Genomic DNA, 21,743 nt, shown 5'->3' with positions numbered 1-21,743 from the left:
GTCTGCGACCTACACCACAGCTCATGGCAATGCCAGGTCCTTAACCCAATGAACAAGGCCAGGGATCAAACCTGTGTCCTCATGAATACTAGTTGGGTTCATTAGTACTGAACCATGATAGAAACTCCAGGTTCCAGTGGTTTCAATGTGGAGATCCTTGTCCAGAAGCATTTACATCCAATGGCAGAGTGGGCATTCCTTCTGGGGTCACAAGGTCATAAGGTAAGAGGTTAGGGAGAACTTAGAGCTGACACCTCTCTTAGATGTTAAAGCTGGTCTATGGTAGGACAGACTGAACAGCTTGATCTGGTAGCTCTGAGGCCCTGACCCAAGTTGCCTCTGAGGCCTAGCAGCACCGTTCCCATTCTGCTATTAGGTGAAATACTACAGCCTCTGTCTCATAAAATCCCCTCTCTGAAACTAGCTCCAGTTTGGCTGTCATCGCTTGCAACAAATCAAGAGGCCTAAGTGGCAGCTCACATAAGCAGTGACTTGAAGTTACGTTTCTCCTCTCCTGTCTAAGAAAAGTCAGTCCAAGCCTAATGCTGCCAATTCCTCCTTGTTCTGTCAATTCATACTTTGAAAACAGTCAATAGCCTTGCCTCCCCATTAGTTGTGCTCCTGATTGTATCAAGGTTTCCCAAAGCCAGCTCCCATTTCCAAGTACACGGAAATGCTGTCTACCAAGAACCTTCATGAGAAAATCCATCTGCGTGGGCTGAGGGTGGGTCCAAGAATCTATATATTTCAAAAATATACCCTCTTGACTCTGCTGCACGGCCAGGTGGGAGCATCACGAGGCCAGATGCCCCATGAAGAGCATACTGAGTCCTAGACATGGCACAAAGTAGCTGTTCAGTCTCTCACCGAGTGTCTTGGCTCCGTCTGCTTTTCCTCAAAGGAAGCAGGATTAATGGAGGCTCGGAAGTATGCAATTGCAGTTTTAAGCTGCCCAGAGAACTATCCTGAAGGGGCTTTGGGATGACTTCATTCTGACCCCTTCCACAAGCTGCCTTCGATTTCCTTCGTGCTGGAGAGGGATGACATAGAGGGAATTTGTTTCTTTGTGGAGCCTAGAGTTACAAGCCTGTATAATTTTTTTCTGAAAAGTGTCTTTCCAACCAACACAGCTACCCACAAAGGAGCTGGACATAGTTATCTCAGAGGCAGAAGCAAAGTTCACGTACAGGAGAGACATTTTTTTTTTTTTCTTCTCTAACCATTAAGCAGTGTCACCTTTGGAGCAAACTGCTCTCCTCTTGAGAGATGACATGTCACAGTCATCATTTTTGGAAAGCAGGTGCCAGGTGGAAGAGAGATTCGATTTGCGATTTGCGGGAGTGTCAGCTAAGCCAGTACCCTCCCCACTCCTTCCTTCTTTCACTGAGGTTTTGACAGTGGCTGAGCTGAACCTGCCTTGTAAACTCCCACAGGCTCTTTATTCTGACGTGTGCTCTTTCGCAGGAGGCATGCTACCATAGGTGTTTCAAGGTTTTTCTCTACCAGGAAGAAAGTTTTTATTCTCCTCAAGCTCTTATATTTTCATTTCACGATGTTTTACTTGTATGTCCACCAAACCTGCAGAATTGGGGGTTTAAGAACCAGCAGAACTTAGACTGGTTAGAGTCAAAAGAATTTTGCCTTGTGGCCAATAGCATCCCCCATCCTAACATGAAGACTTTTATATTTTCTGTTCTCGACCCCCTTCTCCCTTCTATGTTTCTCCTCTTCTCTCTCTCTTCCCCTCCCCTCGCACAACACTTTCAAAGAGTGCCCTAAACGGTGACAAACTTGCACGTGCTTCCTTTATGACTAACCACTGGGCCTCTGGCCAACCCCCTACAGATGGTCCCAAACATCAGACACCCCGTTAGGAGAGCCCCACGTTTGCAAGCCGGCTTGGAACGGCCAGGGCAGAGAAGCGTGGTGGGGAGTGGCGGTGTCTTAGTCCTCTGGGAAGGCGGTGCAGCTTCCAGGAGGAAACGGGCGTTTCCTTCCCACGCGCTAGCCGAGCCCTGGGTCCTGGCCTCGGGCCTCCACCCAGCCCCTCCCGGCGCTCTGGGAAAAGCCAGTCGCCACACACAGGCACACGCAGGCCCCGGGGCCGCGCCCTAAGGAGAGCGGCACCCAAGGCCAATTGCCATGGCAACCCCGGGTTCGTTCCATTCCCACCCCGCCGATCCCCCCCGCCTCCTGCCTGAGCTGCAGCCAACCGGCTTGTGCGCGTCCCAGGAGCGCGCTATAAAACCTGCGCGGTGGCGCTGGGGAGAGCCGAGCCCGACCTGGAGCGGGACGAGCAGAGCCAATCTCAGACCTGGAAAGTCTTGTGAAAGCGGCAGGACAAAGCCTGAACATGCAGAGAGCGCAGAGCCTGCGCCTCGGTCTGCCCAAGCGGTGCCTCTGCCTGGCTTTCCTGCTCCTCCATCTCCTGGGACAGGTGAGTGGCGCACCCGTAAGGTGTCTTTCTGGGCGGCCCCCGCTCAGTCCCCAGGCGGCTCTGCCTTTGGTCCCCAGGTGGCTCTGCGAGGTTTCTCCTTCTGGTCTCGCCTACCTCCAGGTCGCTGCGACTCAGCGCTGCCCTCCCTCGTGTCCGGCCCCCTGCCCCAAGAAGCCGCCGACCTGCGCCCCCGGGGTGAGAGCGGTCCTGGACGACTGCTCCTGCTGCCTGGTGTGCGCCCGCCAGCGCGGTGAGAGCTGCTCGGTGATGCTGCCTTGCGAGGAGAGCCGCGGTCTCTTCTGCGACCGCCGAGCCGACCCCAGCGCCCAGACCGGCATCTGCATGGGTAACCTTGCCCGCTCCGCTGCCTGACCTCCTGTCCCTCGCCCAGCGAAGCTGCCCGCTCTTCCCTCTCCCCTTCCTCCCGCTCCCCAGCCGGTGATGCGCAAATACTAATTACGGGATGCAGTGGGTGATGTTCACGGAGCTGTGTGCGCCAGCCTTGGTCTGGGGGCGCTTGGGGTCTTTGGAGAACGCCAGAAGCTGGGAACAAAACCTGCCGGCGGAAGGGGGAAGCGTTCATTACTTGCCTCCCCAGAGAAGAATCTAGAGAGACAGGGAGCAGAGCCCAGTGAGGGACCAGTGAAGTCATTTCCTTTGGACGTTTCCAGGGGACGCTTGGGGGTGATGGAAGCATGGGCTTACTCATATGCTTACAGCCCCCCCAACGGGAGCCGGCCAGGTTTGTTTTCACACCTGTAATTGCCCCGTTTCAGCCAAGCTGTCCCTCCTCTCCTGGAACAACTGTGTAAGCCCTGCCTGGGTTGCGAGCAAAATAAAAATGCAGGCAACAAGCCCATCCAGGCTGGTGAAACTTAATCAATCGGGGATCAATTTTTCACACGGTGCACCATTTAGTTGGAGGTCATCCCTGCCTCCCTGGATAAGAGGGCTTGGAAGAACCTTTCAGTTCCTTCTCTAAATTAGTGATTTATTGTACTGGAATGCCAAGGAATCCTAACCACCTTACCAGTGTGACCAGTTAACCTGTTGGGAGCCCCCCATTTTTCTTTTTTAATTCTGAGCTTCTGGAGCAGAAGAATCTAAGGAGGTTCTTCAAAAAAAAAAAAAAAAAACTATTACTGGGAAGAGCAGCTGCGGGGCCTGGGGAGTTTCACTTCACCATTGGGCCCCTCTTTCTTCATCCATAAACTAAATGGCAGGACTGGGTGGTTTGAGCGTTTCTTTTGCCTCTGGGAGGCCTCCATGAGGACATCTCTCTTGGGGTGATGGATCAGCAACCAGATGGCCCCAACAAGGAAAAGAATGATCTGAGGTTTGGAACACGTGCTGTGGGTCGTATATAGCTTCTCCAGTGCACTGTTCTAGATTTTCTCTCTCCCTCGCTTCCCCAATATTCTAGCAATAGAAGGAGACAACTGTGTGTTTGACGGAGTCATCTACCAAAGTGGAGAGACCTTCCAGCCCAGCTGCAAATACCAGTGCGCCTGTCAAGATGGACAGGTTGGCTGTGTGCCCCGCTGTGAGGAGGACCTGCTACTGCCCCAGCCCGACTGCCCAGCTCCGAGAAAAGTCAAAGTGCCCGGGGAGTGCTGTGAAAAGTGGATCTGTGACTCAAATGAGACGGGGACCTTAGGGGACCTCCAAACCCTTCCAGGTGAGAAATTCAGAAGACCTAAAAAATGCTCACAGCACAGGAATCAAGACAGGCAGGAAGCAGGCATGCTCTTTGGGGTGTGCAGTGAGAAACTGGCTTCAGTTTCTGGCCGTTCAGTTGTTGAGTCCAGCTTGCCCACTGAGATCAAACCCACGGTGGAATCCCAGCCAAGTTATGGGAGTACACACCCAGTCTCTCCTGAAGAAGAAGGTGGTTCTTTTGAGCCACAGGACTGATTCTGTCTTATTGCATGACTACTATTTATATTTGAATCAATCCCTCTTGGTCCCTATTTTTTAATGATTTTTATTTTTTCCATTATAGTTGCTTTACAGTGTTCTGTCAATTTTCTACTGTACAGCAAAGTGACACAGTCATGTATATATATATATATATATTATATATATATAATGTACATATATTCTTTTTCTCACATTATCCTCCATCATGTTCCATCACAAATGACTAGATATAGTTCCCTGTGCTGTACAGCAGGATCTCATTGCTTATCCACTCCAAATGCAATAGTTTGCATTTATTAACCCCAGACTCCCAGTCCATCCCACTCTCTCCCCCTTGGCAACTACAAGTCTGTTCTCCAAGTCCATGAGTTTCTTTTCTGTGGAAAGGTTATTTGTGCCCAATATTAGATTCCAGATATACCACTTGATCCTTACTAACGCTGATTGCAAAGATGTGCTTTGGCAACTTCATGCAGAACATATAGTTGATTTAGCTCATATATATGTGGCAAGTGTCAATTCATTGGGCCATTTAGGCCATTTGCAAAGGGCCTGGCAATGTCTCTTTCTTTTCTGCATTTTGTACACTACCTATGCACTCTCAAGACCAGCCTCCCTAAAGAATGCCGCTCATCCCTGGACAGGTGTCAGAGAAATATCACCTTTCCAGATACTGCAGGAAGTGACATTTCAAGACCTTTGTATTGCTTTTCTTTTTGTTTTGGCTAATAAAGGAAGTCTTTTTTTCTTTTCTTTTCTTTTTTTTTTTTAATGACTGCATTCAGAAATTCCCAGGCCAAGGATTGCATCTGAGCTGCAGTTGTGACCTATTTCCACTTGCAGCTGCAATAACGCCAGATACTTTAATCCACTGCACTGGGCTGGGGATGGAACCCACACCTCCATTGCAGTCAGATTCTTAACCTGCTGAATCACAGCGGGAACTCCAGGAAGTCTTTTTTTTTTTTTTTTTTTTTTGGAAAGCAAAAATTCAAGATCCAGTAGAGAATATTTTCGAAGCCATTAATCAGCCAGATTATTTATGCTGGCAGTACCCAGAACTTAACGGTTTTTCTGAAGTCAGAGATTATCAGCCAGACCTTACAGATAGGAAAACTGCCATGTAAGGGAGGAAATAGGCCCCCAAGCCAGGCCAGTTCAGCACTGAGACAAAACTGTCTGTCATCCAAGTCTGAGAGACTATATCCCACAACCCAAATGACCAGTTCCACCTCCCTAGGGCAGAGGATTGCTTTCGCCACCATTTTAAGTTGGTTGGTTCTACTTACTCATCCAATTATAATTTTTTCATGATCCTTTCTTTGTACAAAATACCGAAAACACTACAGTTTATGGGAATGGTTGTTGCTGCTATACTGTGCTACATTCCTAAAACTACTAAACTCATCTTTACACTTCTTAAGAGCAAGTCATTTCACAAAGATTTCTTTTCTTTTCTTTTTTTTTTTGTTGTTGTTGTTGCTTTTCAGGGCCATGCCTGCAACAAATGGAGGTTCTCAGGCTAGGTGTCAACAGCCACAGCAATGCCGGATCCGAACTGCATCTGCATCCTATACCTCAGCTGACTGCAATGCTGGATCCTTAACCCACTGAGCAAGGCCAGGGATCGAACCCACAACCTCATGGTTCCTAGTCAGATTCATTTCCTCTGCACCACAATAGGAACTCTCCACAAAGATTTTTTTGACGGCCAACCATGCCCCAGGCACTGTGCTACCTGTTAGGGGTTATAAATACAGAGCACTTGAGTGTAGAAGGTATCGAACTGGATGAGATGCTCTTCCTAATATGACCACTCTGCCACCCCCCATTTTTCTCAATAATGCTGTCTTTACTTAAACATCCCATAGCCTACAGGACAGAAGCCACTGTAGGAGTTGCCATCTCCGACTCAGGTACCAACTGCATTGAACAGACCACAGAGTGGAGTGCGTGTTCCAAGAGCTGTGGCATGGGCTTTTCCACCCGGGTCACCAATCGGAATCCACACTGTGAGATGGTGAAGCAGACGCGGCTCTGCCTGGTGCGACCCTGCGACCAAGAGCACACACAGCCAACAGATAAGGTAGGAGCTGGGGGATGGCCACCATCACAGAGGAGGCGGCCTTGCCTCGTTGGGGCCAGGGATTTGGAAAGTCACCTTGATGCTAGCTGACGCCAAGGTCAGCTCTCATAAAGGAGTTTACCTTCTTTTCTTTCTCTTTAATGTTTTGAAATATATTGAAATATCCCGAGCAGTTCACGGCAGGTAAAGAGGAAGGTACTGGATAACTATAATTATATCCCCAGTTGAGAAAGTCTGACAAATCTCATTGCATCTTGGGGGCATGGGGGAGGACTGGCTACTCAATGGTCAAGCATGGTTGATTTTAGAGAGGTCATCTCTGAACTTAGCTTTCTCCATCCCTCAGGTCCAGTCTGTAGGAAGCAACAGAGAAAGGACCACATCTGCTTTCCACATCCCAAAGTCCCCAGCATCTTACCTGAGACATACTGCATGCTTGATAAACAGCTGAATGAATGAATGGGTGTCTGGGAATTACATTCAGTATCTCAAAAAGCCTAGTGCGACTAGTACATTTGCCGGCATACGGAGATATGTGCCAAATAAAATAGTACATTTCTTTCCTTTTTTACTGGAATGATATAAACTCAGGGTGTTAACGCTGAGTATTAGGCATGCAGATCAGAAGCTCTGATTGGTTTCTGGTGACATCACAGGCCTAGAGCAGATAAATGCAATACCTAAAGTGAACTAGTATAGGGACCCTTGTACAAATCTAAGGCCAAAATGAAACAGTCCATAGCAATGAAAGATTTACATCTCTCTCTTCTGAGGCAGTATCATCTCATGCTTTAGGGCACAACTCTGGAGCCAGACGGCCTGGGTTTAGAGCCTGGCTTCTCACATGAACTAGCTGGGGGATCTTGGGTGATTTTCTTAACCTTTAAGCCTTAATCCCTCCCCCCCCCCCCATGTAACAGAGACATTAACAGTCCCTACCTCAGAGGTATCATGAGGATTACATAGAATGAATTTATCAAGTGCCAGGCATACTCTGTTAGGTAGGTACCATTATTTAATATTGGTAAAATAAGAGCCACTAGTCACTTCTATTTTTGGTAAAATAAGAGTCTCTAGTGATTGCATTGTTATATGGCTGCTTAGCTATAGGACTTGTTGAGATCCGTTCTAACTTTGCGCTTTCTCCACCAGTTTGGAAGACCACCTAGAAACACCTCCCTCTCTGTTTATGTCCCTCTGTCTCTCTCTTTCTGTCTCTATCTCTTTGTCCCTCTGTCTCTCTCTTCCCCCGCCCCTCTTCCACACACACACATGCATATCCATGTACACACACAGAGATGTTGCAGACCTTGTATCTTTTTGTGGATATTGGCAAAAATATATGCTAAACATTAATATTAAAAAGGAAAAAAAACCAAGAAGCCTTTAAATATTAGTAAACTTGCACCGTAATTTGCTTATTAAATTAAACCTTTTCCATGTTATGACCTTCAAATTTTGCTCCTTTTTTCTTGTTTCTTTTTCCAAAATGTATATTTTTTTTTTCTGGTAACTTGCACCCAGTTTAAAATTAGGAGATGATAGATTTCAAATATTTATTTATCGTATATATATGTCACAAAGAGTCCAGAAATTTACTTAGAATCTAGGGAAATACCAAAAGATTCTTAAATGGGAGACTGTGCTTCTCCAAGCGTGGTCCCCAGACCAGCAGCATCATCTAAGGACTTAGAAATGCACGTGATGTGGGGCCCACATCAGACATTGTGAATCAGAAACTCTGCATGTAAGGCCCAGTCATGTGTGTTTCAGCATACTCTAGGTGATTCTCACGCACTCTTTACCTTTGAGAGCTACCAGTTTTAAAGACCAAGGCTTACCACCCCCACAGACTGTGGGCTGTGCCTAAAAAGATGGAAAGCAGTAGAGAATTGTGACCAATTTGGTAAAACCATCTAAGTAGGAAATGAACATATAATCAGTCTTACTGAATTATCAGTATTGGGCTTCCTCATTAACTATTACTAATGGAATGTTGAATAAATTCTTCACTTATCTTGCCTTCATGGAAAATAACCTTAAATCCCACTGTCTTAGACTTTCCTGGGGTCCTAGAGATAGGATTTATGTCAGAGATAGTCAATTACTGGATGTTTTCTGATCACTTTAGCCCTTTGAGGTTGTTTATTCATCTGTAAAACTCGGGCTTTTTTTCATGATGTGAATAATTGTTCTTTGTATGAGTGACTGTTGTTAAAAAGTTAAGTGAGTTAAGGTCTAAAAAATATTTGAAACACAAACAGGGTTGCAGTAATGCCAGATTCATTCCCTTTCTCTTTGTAATACCTAGGAATGTGTTTGGCTGAAAAAACAGCACCCAAGCCTGTTTATGGGGGACTTGAAAAAACAGGTTTCTTTATCATATATATTGTTTTCATCCTCATGCTTATGCTACATGGTCAAAAGATGGTTATACTTGATTAGACCTGGTTTCCACATTCTAGGCAGTGATGAATGCAGGAAGCAGTTAAAAACTGCACCTGTCTGAAGGGCAAAGAGTTTCCCAAAATCCTTTGGTTCGTGTATCATGGAACTTTGTGACAAGACCATCCCAAGTTCCCACATATTCTGGGGGAAGCGAATACTTGTAGTACAGCATATTACAAAATTAGTGTTCTGGAGTTTCCATCGTGGCTCAGTGGAAATGAATCTGACCAGCATCCATGAGGATGCAGGTTCGATCCCTGGCCTCACTCAATGGGTTAAGGATCTGGCGTTGCTGTGAGCTTTGGTGTAGATCACAGACATGGCTCAGATCCTGTGTTGCTGTGGCTGTGACTGTGGCATAGGCCAGTGGCTACAGCTCTGATTTGACCCCTAGCCTGGGAACCTCCATATGCCACGGGGACAGCCCTAAAAGGACAAAAAATTTAATGTTCCATTAGCAATGAAGAAAAAGCAATGGATATTGGAGAGGCAACTCTCAAGTCATTCCATACACCTAAGATGATCCCTCAGAGGAACAACGGCCGTCTCATACATCACTCCTTTTCTTCTTTCTTAGAAAGGAAAAAAGTGTCTCCGCACCACCAAGTCACTGAAAGCCATTCACCTTCAATTCGAGAACTGTACGAGCTTGCACACCTACAGGCCCAGGTTCTGCGGGGTCTGCAGTGATGGCCGATGCTGCACCCCCCACAGCACCAAAACCATCCGGGTGCAGTTCCGGTGCTCCCCAGGGAAAACCATCCAGAAACCAGTGATGGTCATTGGGACCTGCACCTGTCACAACAACTGTCCTCATAACAACGCGTCTTTCCTCCAAGACTTAAAGCCAAACACCAGCAGAGGGGAAATGTAACATGTCCCTTGAGAAGCACACCTACAGAGGTAAACTGTAGCTTCCCACCATCAAATGAATATAAGAAAAATTACGAGGAATTATTATTCACCTCTAAAGCCCATGTATTTTCTGTGGTCGTACAAAGTCGGTTATACTGTCTTTATTTTTAATGAGAGATATGTTTAACTGTAAACTTGGAATCAAGGTAAGCTCGGGATAGTGCTTGGGATGACTTACTTTTTTGTGGTGTTTAGTGCAAATTAAAACTTCTGTAAATTTCAGGAATCAGTATATGTTTTACTGTGTAGACTGTATCACATTACACTCATTTTATTATACATTAGTACAACTGCAAGAAAAGGTCACTGTAATGGATAACACAGTAAAGTCCAAGGTCATACTGACTATGTCATCTGACAAATATTTGGTCCTAGATTGAGGTGTGACCTAAGAGTTCTCTGTTGAGCACCCTTTTTGAGCAGCTCAACTCTGAACTTCAAATTCCAAGATCGAAGGACACATAGAGCTCTTCCACTTGAAATCTAGAGGTGGTCAGTTTTCGGTGTACCTAGAAAATAATCTGTATCTACAGTAATGGGAACTCTTGTGAATTCAATGCCCTGATGTCATAAATTGGCTCTGGTTCAGACAAATTGACTCCTTTCCAAAAGAAAGAAGCTAAACAGAAAACTCTGCTCTAATACAGAGATGACCAGCCTCTACCAGCCCTCAGACATTTTAATGTGTCTAGAAGCTACTGGGGCTCCATTAATAATTTTTATTAATTCATAAGAAGCAGAACATATCTGCAGGGATCCGCTCACCTTACTGATGAATAAGCTGAGGTCCAAAACACGTGATTACAAACTTTGATGACTTTCACACGTGCTGGTAGTGGAATTTTGGAAATAAAGAACAAAATCAATAAGACTGAGGTGGCAAAATACCACAAACGCTATGGGAGTTTAGAATTCTTGTACAGGTGCCTGAAACTTATTCCTGGGCCTTGATATGCAAACTCATGAGCAAGATATATGTGTCTGCATATGTGTATCTAACTTGTCGGGCTATAAGATAGGCTGCAAACTTAAATGTATACATTCTTTTAATGTCACCATAGGTGTTCAGCTTTTCTCCTTTAAAGTATTTATATAAATATAAATTATACTTTTTTAAATATTCTTTTTACTTTCTCTATTTGTCAGACATTACTAATAAACAAGATTTTAGCAATGCGTGACTCTGATATTACTTTTGTGCTTCTGAGTTGCTTACTGAAAATACAAACGTTAAGTTAAAGTTTACAAATTAAACCAGACTCCAAGGGAGAGCATCTGTTGCAAACAAAGTGGATATTTTCAGATGAGCTTGTAACTTCTTATCAGAAGGAACACAAGAGACAGCTTTTACTTGGTTCAGTGACCTCTTCTGCCCAGGCTTCAGATTTCACCATACTTTTTACTCAATCCAATATCTGGAGCCCTGATTTTTTTTTTTTTTTCTGGACAACCTGCAAGACACCTCCATATATTAAAAGTTGAACTACTTGTGGTTGGACCAAGAAAAACTCACTTCCATGGCTTCCTTATCTAGTTAATGTACTCTCCATCATCCCCATCACCCAGCTTAAATTGCCAGTATTATCTTTTTCTTAATTGAAGTATAGTTGTTTGCAACAGTATATTAGTTTCAGGTGCACAACATAATGATTCAATATTTTTATAGATTATGCTCCACTTAAAGTAATTATAAAATACTGGCTACATTCCCTGTGTTGTACAATATAGCCTTATATCTTATTTGTTTAATTCATAGTAGTTTGTCCCTTTTAATCTCCTATTCCTATTTTGCCCCTTCCTCCTCCCCCTATTGATAATCACTAGTTTGTTCTCTGCATCTGTGAGTCGGTTTCTGTTTTGCTATATTCATTCATTTTTTTTAGACGCCACATATTAGTGATAACATATAATATTTATTTTTGTCTGACTTATTTCACTTTGAATAATACCCTCCAGATCCACCCATGTTTTGCAAATGGCAGAATTTCATTCTCTTTTATGGCTGAATGGTATCTCTCTCTCTCTCTCTCTCTCTCAATGGTATCTCTCTCTCTCTCTCCGCATCTTCTTTCCCCACTCATCTGTTGATGGGCACTTGTGTTGCTTCCGCATCCTGGCTAGTGTAAATAATGCTGCTATGAACATTGGGGTACATGTGTGGCAGCATTATCTTCACCAGCTTGCCCTTGCTCCCTGCCTAGAAAGGCATATTTCCAGTGGTGATGCAGAGCACAGTTATGAGAAGAGCTGCCGCCTGGGTAATGTGAGGTCAGAATTAATATAAGCCTTGGATTTTAAAGTTTCTGGCTGATACAGTGGGTCCCTAGTTGTTTCATAATTAAAAAGAAAAACAACAAAAAAAAGCAAAAAAGAAACAACTTTTCTTATTCCCAACATCACTTTCCTGAGCTGCAGCATCCTTTACCTAGTTTCCACCCATCTCTTTACCTGGTGTCTATGTGTCTTTTGAGATAGACTGGAAAGCCAATTGGACTTCTAGGGGGTTTATTCAAAAGAAATTCTCAAGGGCAGCTCACAGTGATTTTCATACTTACTTGTGCCAAGCACTTCACCTTCATTATATTGTTTAATTTGCACAATAATCCTACAAAGTAGGCACTCTTCCCCATTTTACAGTTGAGGAAACTTTTAAAAATTGTTAAATAAATGGTTAAAAGAAACTGGTGGATCTAGAACTCAAATCAAAATCCTTTTGTTTTTCTTTAAGCCATCATAAGGACCCATACGAAGATTAATTGTCTGCAAGCCTCTTCAATTCAATGTTGTTCATAACAGCAAAATGGAAACACTCCAAGGTCCAACAATGTAGACTGGGCTACATAAATCCCAAGACATCCATTATGAAGAAGAACAAAGCAACCTTTAAAATAAAAATGTAAAAAAATATTTACTTACCCCCCCAAAAAGGTGTAGGACTATGGAAAGAGTATTTTGCTTTTTGTTCACAAAATATGAATGAAAAGAGAACTAGGAGAGAATGGGCAACAAAATAGTATTAGTAGTTACATTGTTGCTTTCATTGCTGTTCCTTTTTTTGGTGATTTGCTTACCTTTTTTAAACTGAGAACATACTACCTCTATAGCCAGAACAAAACAACACAAAGGTGAGTCTGGATTCAGATATCCATTCAAGCACAGTTCCCTTGCACGCCCCTACTCACGCATGCTGAGTAGGCTGCCCCTTCCAGCATCCCAAGCATTTATCAATTCATTCATTTTGTTCACTCGAAAAAATACTTCCTCACTACTGCTGTGTGCTTAGAGTGGTTTTAAGTCCTGAGAATATAGCCATGCATAAGACAAAATAAACAACTTACTTTTCTCTCTGGAAATGACTCTATATCAGCAAAAGTGGGGAAAAAGCAGTAAACGAAGAGTCAAAGAAGATAAATCTTCAGAAGTTCATTTAAAAAGGGATGATCTAATAGAGAATTTCTGGGTGGCTAATGTAAGTCAAGGAGCTTCTTGTTTTAAAAGTTTTATTGAGGTATAGTTCGTTTATGGGGTCGCCAATCTTTCTGAAGAGGTAATGTTTCAACTTAAATCTGAATCACCAAGATTTGAGGTACCATCTTCCAGGCAGAGGTAACAGCTGGAGCAAAATTACCCAGGGTCTGGAATGAGCTTCGAGCTTCGTCCAAAAAGATCTGAGTGGCTGGAGTGATGTGTGAGAGGATACAGGAGATGAGGCATTTGCAGGGGCTTGAACATGTAGGGCCTGCCTCTCTCATCCTTGTTTTCATATTATTTTACTAATCCCATTACACTGAGCATTTTGAAACCAGTGTCTTGGTCTTCTTTGTATCCACTCCAGTTCCTGGCACACAGAAGGACCTCACTGCATACCTACTGAGTAAGTGAGCGAAATCAATGAACTACGCATTGACAAAAGATAAAATATTCTTTGAAATAAATGTCAGGCTTTTAAACTATCGTTTTCAGTGTCATTATCACAATGATTTTCTTTATCACTCTTAGAGATCAATTCCCCACTCTCTAATATCTACACACACACACACACACACAAGTGTATCCTTGAAATTATAATTTCAGCAATTGAAAAAATATGATCTGATCCACAACATCCAGGAAAGCAGTACTTACAAAGCAAAGTTTAGGGCTGCCAAAAGACTGCAGGCTTGGGAATTATTCATACCTGGGTTGGCATACCAGGTCTATTTTCTCCCAGCTGTGGGATATTGGCCAATTTAGGTGCACCCTCTGAGTCTCAGTTTCCACATCTGTAAGATGAAACCATAATATTGAGAGAGTAGTTGATCACCCAAATTTGTCCTGGGCTGAGATGGTCCCTGGTGCTCAGGACTTTCAGTTATAAAATCGGGACAGTCCCAGGCAAACTGGGATGAGCTGGTCACCCTAAATATCAACCACATATTGTTGTAATAAGTGTTCACAAGCACTTGATTGTGCCAGGCACATAGTAGGCCAGCAAATGGCAGCTGTTAATATAAGAAGTATCCAGTAGAGCTAATCACTGCCCCTATTCTATGCATGTCATGTTCAGAGGTGGACATCACTGACCTCATTTTTATGGGAAAAGACAAAGAGACTCAAGTTAATGACCTATTAAGGACACAGTAAATGAGGGAGCTGGGACTCAAACTGAGAGTCTGCCTAAGCTCGGAGCCAAAGCTCTTTCCTTTTTACAGTGCCGCAGCCACTGAGGCCAAGTATATTTTCAGCAATCAAAACAATTCCAACATTTTTCATTTTTGTGCTGTTTTCCCAAACTCTAAATGTTCTCTTTTAGAAACAGCATTGCAAAGCAGTGAGATTGTTGAGGTCACTCTGTGAATGTAAAATTTGAAAGCATTTAATTGCTGTTTAGTGATAACACACACCTCATTGAGAATTATTTGGAGATTTTTCTTTGCTTTTACCACACATGGATTCAGTTCAACCATGCAGCAAGGACATCTTTATGCAAGGAAATAATTTGTCACATGCATGTCTGTGCTTGATGAGATTATCAGTAAGGCTTTTGATGGAGATTTCTGGGCAGTGTTAGATTTCTCTCCTAGTGTCTTCCTAGTAGGTGGACATTGTCATGCTTCTGAATGGGTTTCATTCCAAAATGCTCAATATCATGAGTCAGATCATCAAAACAGTATGTCCTTTTGGCTGTGTGCTATCAACCTTAGTTTGAAGATTCATTTTTGTTGGAAGTGTATTCGCCTTAACCACACAGCGTGGTTCTTGCAGGCAGCGCTATGCTGTCTTGACCACAGAGGGTTCACCAAATTCAATTTCCGCTTCAAAAACACTGCCGGCACTTGCTGAACTCTGAATAATGAAGAATTCTCTGCAGCCATCCAGCTGAGGACTGTGAATTCCTGGTACATTAAGCCAGCTGTTCCAGGGATAATCAGGAGATGCAAAGGGTAAGGATGACAATGCTGTGCAATTCTTCCTGAAGACCATGGATCGTTCTCTTTAGGACAAGAAAACGAAGGTCTGAATTTCAACCTAGGAAGCTCTACGAAAAAATATACAGTTTCATTCCAATGGCAGAGTTTCACAGAATGAACAGCCCACCTGTTCTCCTGGAAGGAGCTTGGAAAGAAATGTTTTATAATCCAAGAAAAGGATGTTGCTTGGACTTTTATTAGCAAAATCTGAAACGCGAGCTCTGTTTGAAGCATAGATTCAGAAGTCTGGAAGAGGTTATAAAGTTCTTAGCTTGGGTGAAATAACAGTCAATATGCCTCAAGCTGACCCAGATCCGTCCTGCCCAAGCAAGGCCACCCACAGGATCCTTGGAGGACCTTGGCAGAGGAGATCCCAGTCAATGCATGTTCTAGTGCCTCCGAAAGTTCAGCAGTGAGAATCTTCCCAATACTTGGCAGAGCATCTCAGGACCCAGGAAAAAGGGATTAAAAACAACAAAGGTCCTGTTGAGTGTGTCCTGTCATGGCTCCAAACTCTATATCCTTATTCAAGAATGTACTTCAAGGTCACCTTCTCTAAGAAGTCTTCTTGATGGCATCCTTAAGCTCCCAACATAATTGACTACTCCCTCCTAACTGCTAACTTGGAGCAATTCTATCATAGCCACTGAAATACCCTACGTCTGTTATTTGTTTTCATGTCTTTCTCACACTAGATTCTAAGCTCCATGAGAGCAGGGACCTTATTTGGTTTTCTTGCCACTGCTTCACACTATGCTTCGCAAACATTTCTATAATCTTACTCCGTTCAGCTGAGCATAATGGCCACCTAAAACAGAACTCTAAGATTTTAAGCTAAAGTTTCTGTGGCATGCCACATTTTTCTCTTAAAAATTCAAGTAACTCATGACTTCTCTGTAGTACATCTGTGTTTGTTTAAATATAAAAATAATGTTTAAAATTTCTAACTGGCTAGATTTTTAACTTTTTCCACCTAAATCTTCGAGTAAAATGGATGCTTGAGAATAATGTTTACATGGAAGCCTCTCATATTTCCTTGTACACTTCACATGGTCAGATTAACAGGAATAATAACAATAATTCTAAATCCTATCTCTTTTTAGAGGTCATCAATGGTAAGAGATAGTATTAACTTATATATCAAAAAGAAATAAAAAAAACTCTTCTAATTGACCTAGGACACACCATCCATTATAAGCCTCATCCTACTTTCAGAAGTACAAAAATATTATTAAGGAGTTCCCTTTGTGGCTCAGTGAAAATGAACACAACTTGGAGTTCCCGTCGTGGCACTGTGGTTAACGAATCCAACTAGGAACCATGAGGTTGCGGGTTCGGTCCCTGCCCTTGCTTAGTGGGTTAACGATCCGGCCTTGCCAGTCCGGCGTTGCCGTGAGCTGTGGTGTAGGTTGCCGACGCGGCTCGGATCCCGCGTTGCTGTGGCTCTGGCATAGGTCGGTGGCCACAGCTCCAATTCGACCCCTAGCCTGGGAACCTCCATATGCCATGGGAGCGGCCCAAGAAGTAGCAAAAAGACAAAAAAAAAAAAAGAAAGAAAGAAAGAAAATGAGCACAATTAGTATCCATGAGGATGCGGGTTTGATCCCTGGCCCCTGGCCCCAGTTAAGGCACTGGCATTGTCATGAACTGTGGTCTAGGTCGCAGACACAGCTTGGAGCTGGCATTGCTGTGGCTGTGGCATAGGCCAGCAGCTGTAGCTCCGATTCGACCCCCGGCCTGGAAACTTCTATATGCCACAGATGCAACCCTTAAAAAAATGTATGTGTGTGTGTTTCTTTTAGAACATATAAATTTTTTTTTTTTTTTTGGTCTTTTTGCTATTTCTTGGGCTGCTCCCGCGGCATATGGAGGTTCCCGGGCTAGGGGTCTAATCGGAGCTGTAGCCACCAGCCTACGCAGAGCCACAGCAACGCAGGATCCGATAACATATAAATATTAAGAAGAAGATAAAAAAAGGAGAAGATGGAAGAGGAACTAACATTTATCAAGCTTATCAGGTAGCAGGCAGCACGCAAAGTGCTTTATAAAGATTACTTCATTTACTTCAGTCCTTACAAAAATCCTACGTGGTTGGTACTATTATATCTTAAAATTACAGATGAGGAAAACAAAGCTTTGGGGAGATAAACAGCTTGCCTTAGATCATAAATCTATCTTGTGATAAAGCCTGGATCTGAATTCCTACATTCTGTATCCAAAATTTGTGCATTTAATCCTGCTGCCTTACTGTCTACATCCTGGGTTATGGGTACTCCAGTTAGAGAAGCAAGTAGTCAATCCTCAAGAAAGTCAAATTGCTGCATAAGATGCTACCAAACCCTGAGGGAAGGAGTTCCCATCATGGCCCAGCAGAAACGAATCCGAGCAGTATCCAGGAAGATTCGGGTTTGATCCCTGGCCTGGCTCAGTGGGTTAAGGATCCGGCATTGCCGTGAGCTGTAGTGTAGGTAGCAGACACGTCTGGGATCCCACATTGCTGTGGCTATGGTGTAGGCCAGCTGCTACAGCTTTAGCCTGGGAACCTCCATGTGCTTCAGGTGCAGCCCTAAAAAGCAAAAAACAAAAAACAAACGAAAAAACCTGAAGGATTTGTGCTCTGGATACTGGTGACCGCCTAAGAAATTTCCCTAACAGGAGGTATGGGGGTATATGCAGCTCTTTACCAAGCAAAATCATTGCCTTTGGGTAAAAACTCTGAGACCAAGAACTGTTAGGAACTGTTAGCCACTGAACTTAAGGCAAATGTTCCTTCTTTTATGCATTAATTCATTAATTCAGGAGTTCCTGCTGTGGCACAGGAGGTTAAGGATCCAGCATTGTCTCTGCAGCAGCTTGGGTCACTGCTGAGGTGTGGATTCAATCCCCAGCCTGGTGTGGTGGGTTAAGGATCTGGTGTTGCCATTGCTGTGCTGTAGGTCGCAGCTGCTACTCAAATTCAGTCCTTGGCCCAGGAACATCCGTGTGCCACAGGGGTGACCACAAAGAAAGGAAAAATTAAGTAATTCAAAAAAATATGTATTCATCATCTACCACATTCCAAGTAATATCCTGGAACTGGGAACAAAACAATGAGCAAGGGAAATACAGTTCCTGCCCGCGTGAAGTTTATAGTCTGGTGAGTTGTATGAATTTTTTTTTCTCAGACTTCAATTCCTTACACTAAACCTATTGCCCTTTGATCCTTTTCTCCTGTGCTCAATATTTTAACTATTGTTAGGAGAGGGAGCTGCCTCTAGCTCAGCCTCACTCTCAGGCAGCCCTCAAATCCCAAAGAAGATCCAGATAAAGTAACCTCCCTAGAACTGGGTCTGAAGCAGTTGAGACCTCTGTTGTTACATAAGCCAGCTCCTCATCTGAAACCACCTTAGATGCCAATATCTCCTGTGAAAATGAACTACTTACAGCTACTTCAGTGGCCAGGGAAGTAGCTTGTTCCTACTAAACATATACCCGGACGATGTCAGAAGTACACAGAGAGGTAGGAGTTTCTGAGGTCTCCCTGTTAGCCCCAAATCTTTAAGAGAAGGATCTAGCACCCCAAGCTTATGTTCACTGGCTTATTCAGAGGGATCATGGGGTTCTCTTCTTCTCTTTGGCAGAATGGTTCAAATTCTATTGTGCCCATTTCCTTCCTCTTGTGTACCTGGAAAGTCCTCCTTTCATTAATTTCACCTTTTGAAATATTGTCTATCATCCAAGCTCCCCTACAAAATGCTATCCACTAAGCTTTACCCAATCTCCACCATGCCTCTTCAACCAAGGCAAAAACATAGTACCAAAACATATTGGAAGACACTGAACTTGAAGTCAAACAACCAAATTTGTCCTAATTGCTTGCCTTCTGGATTTCTATGTCCATAAAATGAGGATATTGAATTTGGTAACTCCCGTGGTCCCATTCCATACTGGCTACTTGTGGAGTACTTTCTATGTGCCATGCCCTCATAAATATCATCTTTATATCTATGGTTTTTCCCCACAATAATACTGAAAGATGAGCAATATTACCCTATTTTACAAATGAGACTGGTAAGAATTCAAACTCTGGGGCACCTGCCTGTAAAGACCAGACTCCTTGTAGCCTGAGTTACCATCAATTTCCATAAGCCTGCAGTGCCCTTTCCCCTCCTTTTCGCTCTTATTATAATGAGCATTCCAGAGGCTGAACTCATTGCATTAGAAGCCCTTCTGTTTTGTTTGGATTAGAAAATAACCGCCATAGTCTTTAGATTTATTCTGATCTCTCTGGGCACTGAGGTGATGAAATAAGCAGTGAAGATATTAATTAAAACTCTACCTATACAACATCCTCCAATCTGGTAGAGATATTTAAAAAATCAAACGGGAACTCAGATATCAAAACTATATCTTACCAATCAAAGCATTTGACTTTTTTATGGGACCACTTAATTTGTCAGTTGATTTGAAAAAAATTCCAAAGTGCATCTATAAATGTTAAGCTTTGTACACAGATTCACTGAATTAGACCATTTTCTGAAATAGGTCATTTCATTCAAATGACTTGTTTATAACCCAAGTTACTAACTAGTTAATGACCATTCAATACATTAAAAGCAAATCATTTGTTTGGTAGGGCCTACTAATATTTTTTTAAAAACCAACCTATGCTATTTATCCAAGAAATACGTGTTAATTAGTTAATACTTTTATTTGTTCAAAGCTTGAGATTATCTAAGGTCTGACCACACACCTCTATGCTAGGTAGGTCAGAAAAAATCTTACAATTTTGAACACGGACTCTAAGACAAATGAGTTGAAATTCATACCTCAGTGGAATGGTTAATGCAGCATAGATTGCTCAACTTTGGGGAAAAAAAAGTAAAGTCGTATTTTCCTACGATCATCCTTAAAAACCCAAAGTTCTGTCTTTTAGTGGACATTTTTTTCTCTCAAAATTTTGTGTTTATTGGCCCATCTCTTCAATCCTATATGACTTAGCTGTTGATTTATAAGACCCTAAAACCTCATACATTGCACACAATTATTTTCCCCCACTGATTTCCTACTCTTTTAGTTCTGTGCCTTTCTCTTCTTTGATGAATAACTTTAAAAATGTTCAGAGAAGGCACTTTGTGTTTTTTTGAGGGGAGGAAATGGCATTATTTGACATGGGTGTTCCCTGAACTCTACAGTCTCATTCTGAAAAACAGAGTAACAGTTAAGACCCCTTATCCCCACCCTGGCTAGCTAGGTGTATGTAGCATTTCTTACATGGGCAGTAAGCCCAGAGGTAAACATGTTTTTATCAGTTATCTAGAGCTTTCATAGGCATTTAGCCAGAAAGTACTCAGAATTTTTGTCTTCTACAGAATAAAAGTCTGTTTACATGTGCTTGGCTATTTCAGATTCCCTGTCTAGTTACATGGTTCTGTTTTAAACAGTAGTTAATACAGCACAACTCAGGATGAACCACCTTAAGCAGTAGTAAAGGGTGTTGATTTTTCCCCAGGATTTCATATTTGCTTTCTTGCCATTCTCTCCAACTTGCCAATTTCTTGCTTTCTTTTCATCAAAGATTTTTGGAAAGGGCAGGCACTCCCTACTCCATTGGTCCACTAGGAGGACATGGAGTCATAACATTTGCTCTGTATGCCCACTGGTGGCCTCTTTTCTAGGGTAAACTACTGAGCTGTCCTTATCAAGTTTAGTAAACCGTCTTTGGGATCATCCCTACACTGAAGAGGTAGAAAGCAAACATAGGAGAAATCTCTATAGAAGCACAACTACGAAAGAGCCTTTATCCATCAATAACCTTGGCCATGGGACAGCCTCATACTCCACCTGAAATTATCATAGCCATTATTATAGGTCATAGATAATACCTTCAGCTCCCTTTACTCACCTACAAAATATTAAACAATAATTCTGAACAAAATGAGAAGTCAATAGATGCATATAATAAAAGGATAAATTGTTGAAAGGATGGAAGAATCATTCAATGGAGGGATTAGATGGTTAGTTAAAGGTATTAATTGATGAATAGGTGAACAAACAAATGATGCAGAATGTTGCCTTTGGGATGGGTTAGCAATGGGATCTTGCTTTGTAGCACTGGGAACTCTGTCTAGTCAATTATGATGGAACACATAATGTGAGAAGAAAGAATGTCTAAATGTATGTGTGACTGCGTCACCATGCTGTACAGTAGAAAAAATATATATATAAAGAAATTTTTAAAATAAATAAATAAAATTGAAATTAAATAAACAAATAAATCTAAAAACAACAACAACAACAACAACAACAACAAAAATGAGAACTGGCATTTTATGACTACTATTCCATGATCCTTTAAATAAAAGGTTTATCCTTGCAAACTGGATGCTCAAAGTCTGGGAAGTCCCATCAATTATCATCTCAGGAAGTTGTCCAGATCTCGCACTTGCCCACACTCATTGCTCCAGATGCATTTTCCTGGCTCTCAGCAACACTTCTATTAGTTGCA

The 21,743-nt window shown here is 42.8% G+C and overlaps 1 protein-coding gene across 1 annotated transcript; it reads left to right on the top strand.

Annotated features, from left to right (window-relative positions):
• On the top strand, window positions 2,199-10,982 carry NOV (nephroblastoma overexpressed). The gene is made up of 5 exons (XM_001927050.5): window positions 2,199-2,437; window positions 2,558-2,783; window positions 3,861-4,115; window positions 6,229-6,443; window positions 9,469-10,982. The coding sequence occupies exons 1-5, from the start codon at window positions 2,354-2,356 to the stop codon at window positions 9,763-9,765; spliced, it is 1,077 nt and encodes a 358-aa protein (XP_001927085.1). The 5' UTR covers window positions 2,199-2,353; the 3' UTR covers window positions 9,766-10,982.

The sequence above is a fragment of the Sus scrofa genome, chromosome 4 (genome assembly GCF_000003025.6).
Source record: "Sus scrofa isolate TJ Tabasco breed Duroc chromosome 4, Sscrofa11.1, whole genome shotgun sequence".
In the NCBI taxonomy this organism is placed as follows: Eukaryota; Metazoa; Chordata; class Mammalia; order Artiodactyla; family Suidae; genus Sus; species Sus scrofa.
This window is presented reverse-complemented; position numbering and strand designations above follow the sequence as displayed.

What these genes read in the sequence shown, in the direction of transcription:
- NOV (XM_001927050.5), top strand. Translation starts at nt 2,354, where the DNA reads ATGCAGAGAGCGCAGAGCCTGCGCCTCGGTCTGCCCAAGCGGTGCCTC. An exon ending in TCCTCCATCTCCTGGGACAG is followed by an intron (nt 2,438 to 2,557) that starts GTGAGTGGCGCA and finishes GCCTACCTCCAG; the next exon opens with GTCGCTGCGACTCAGCGCTG. An exon ending in GGACCTCCAAACCCTTCCAG is followed by an intron (nt 4,116 to 6,228) that starts GTGAGAAATTCA and finishes AACATCCCATAG; the next exon opens with CCTACAGGACAGAAGCCACT.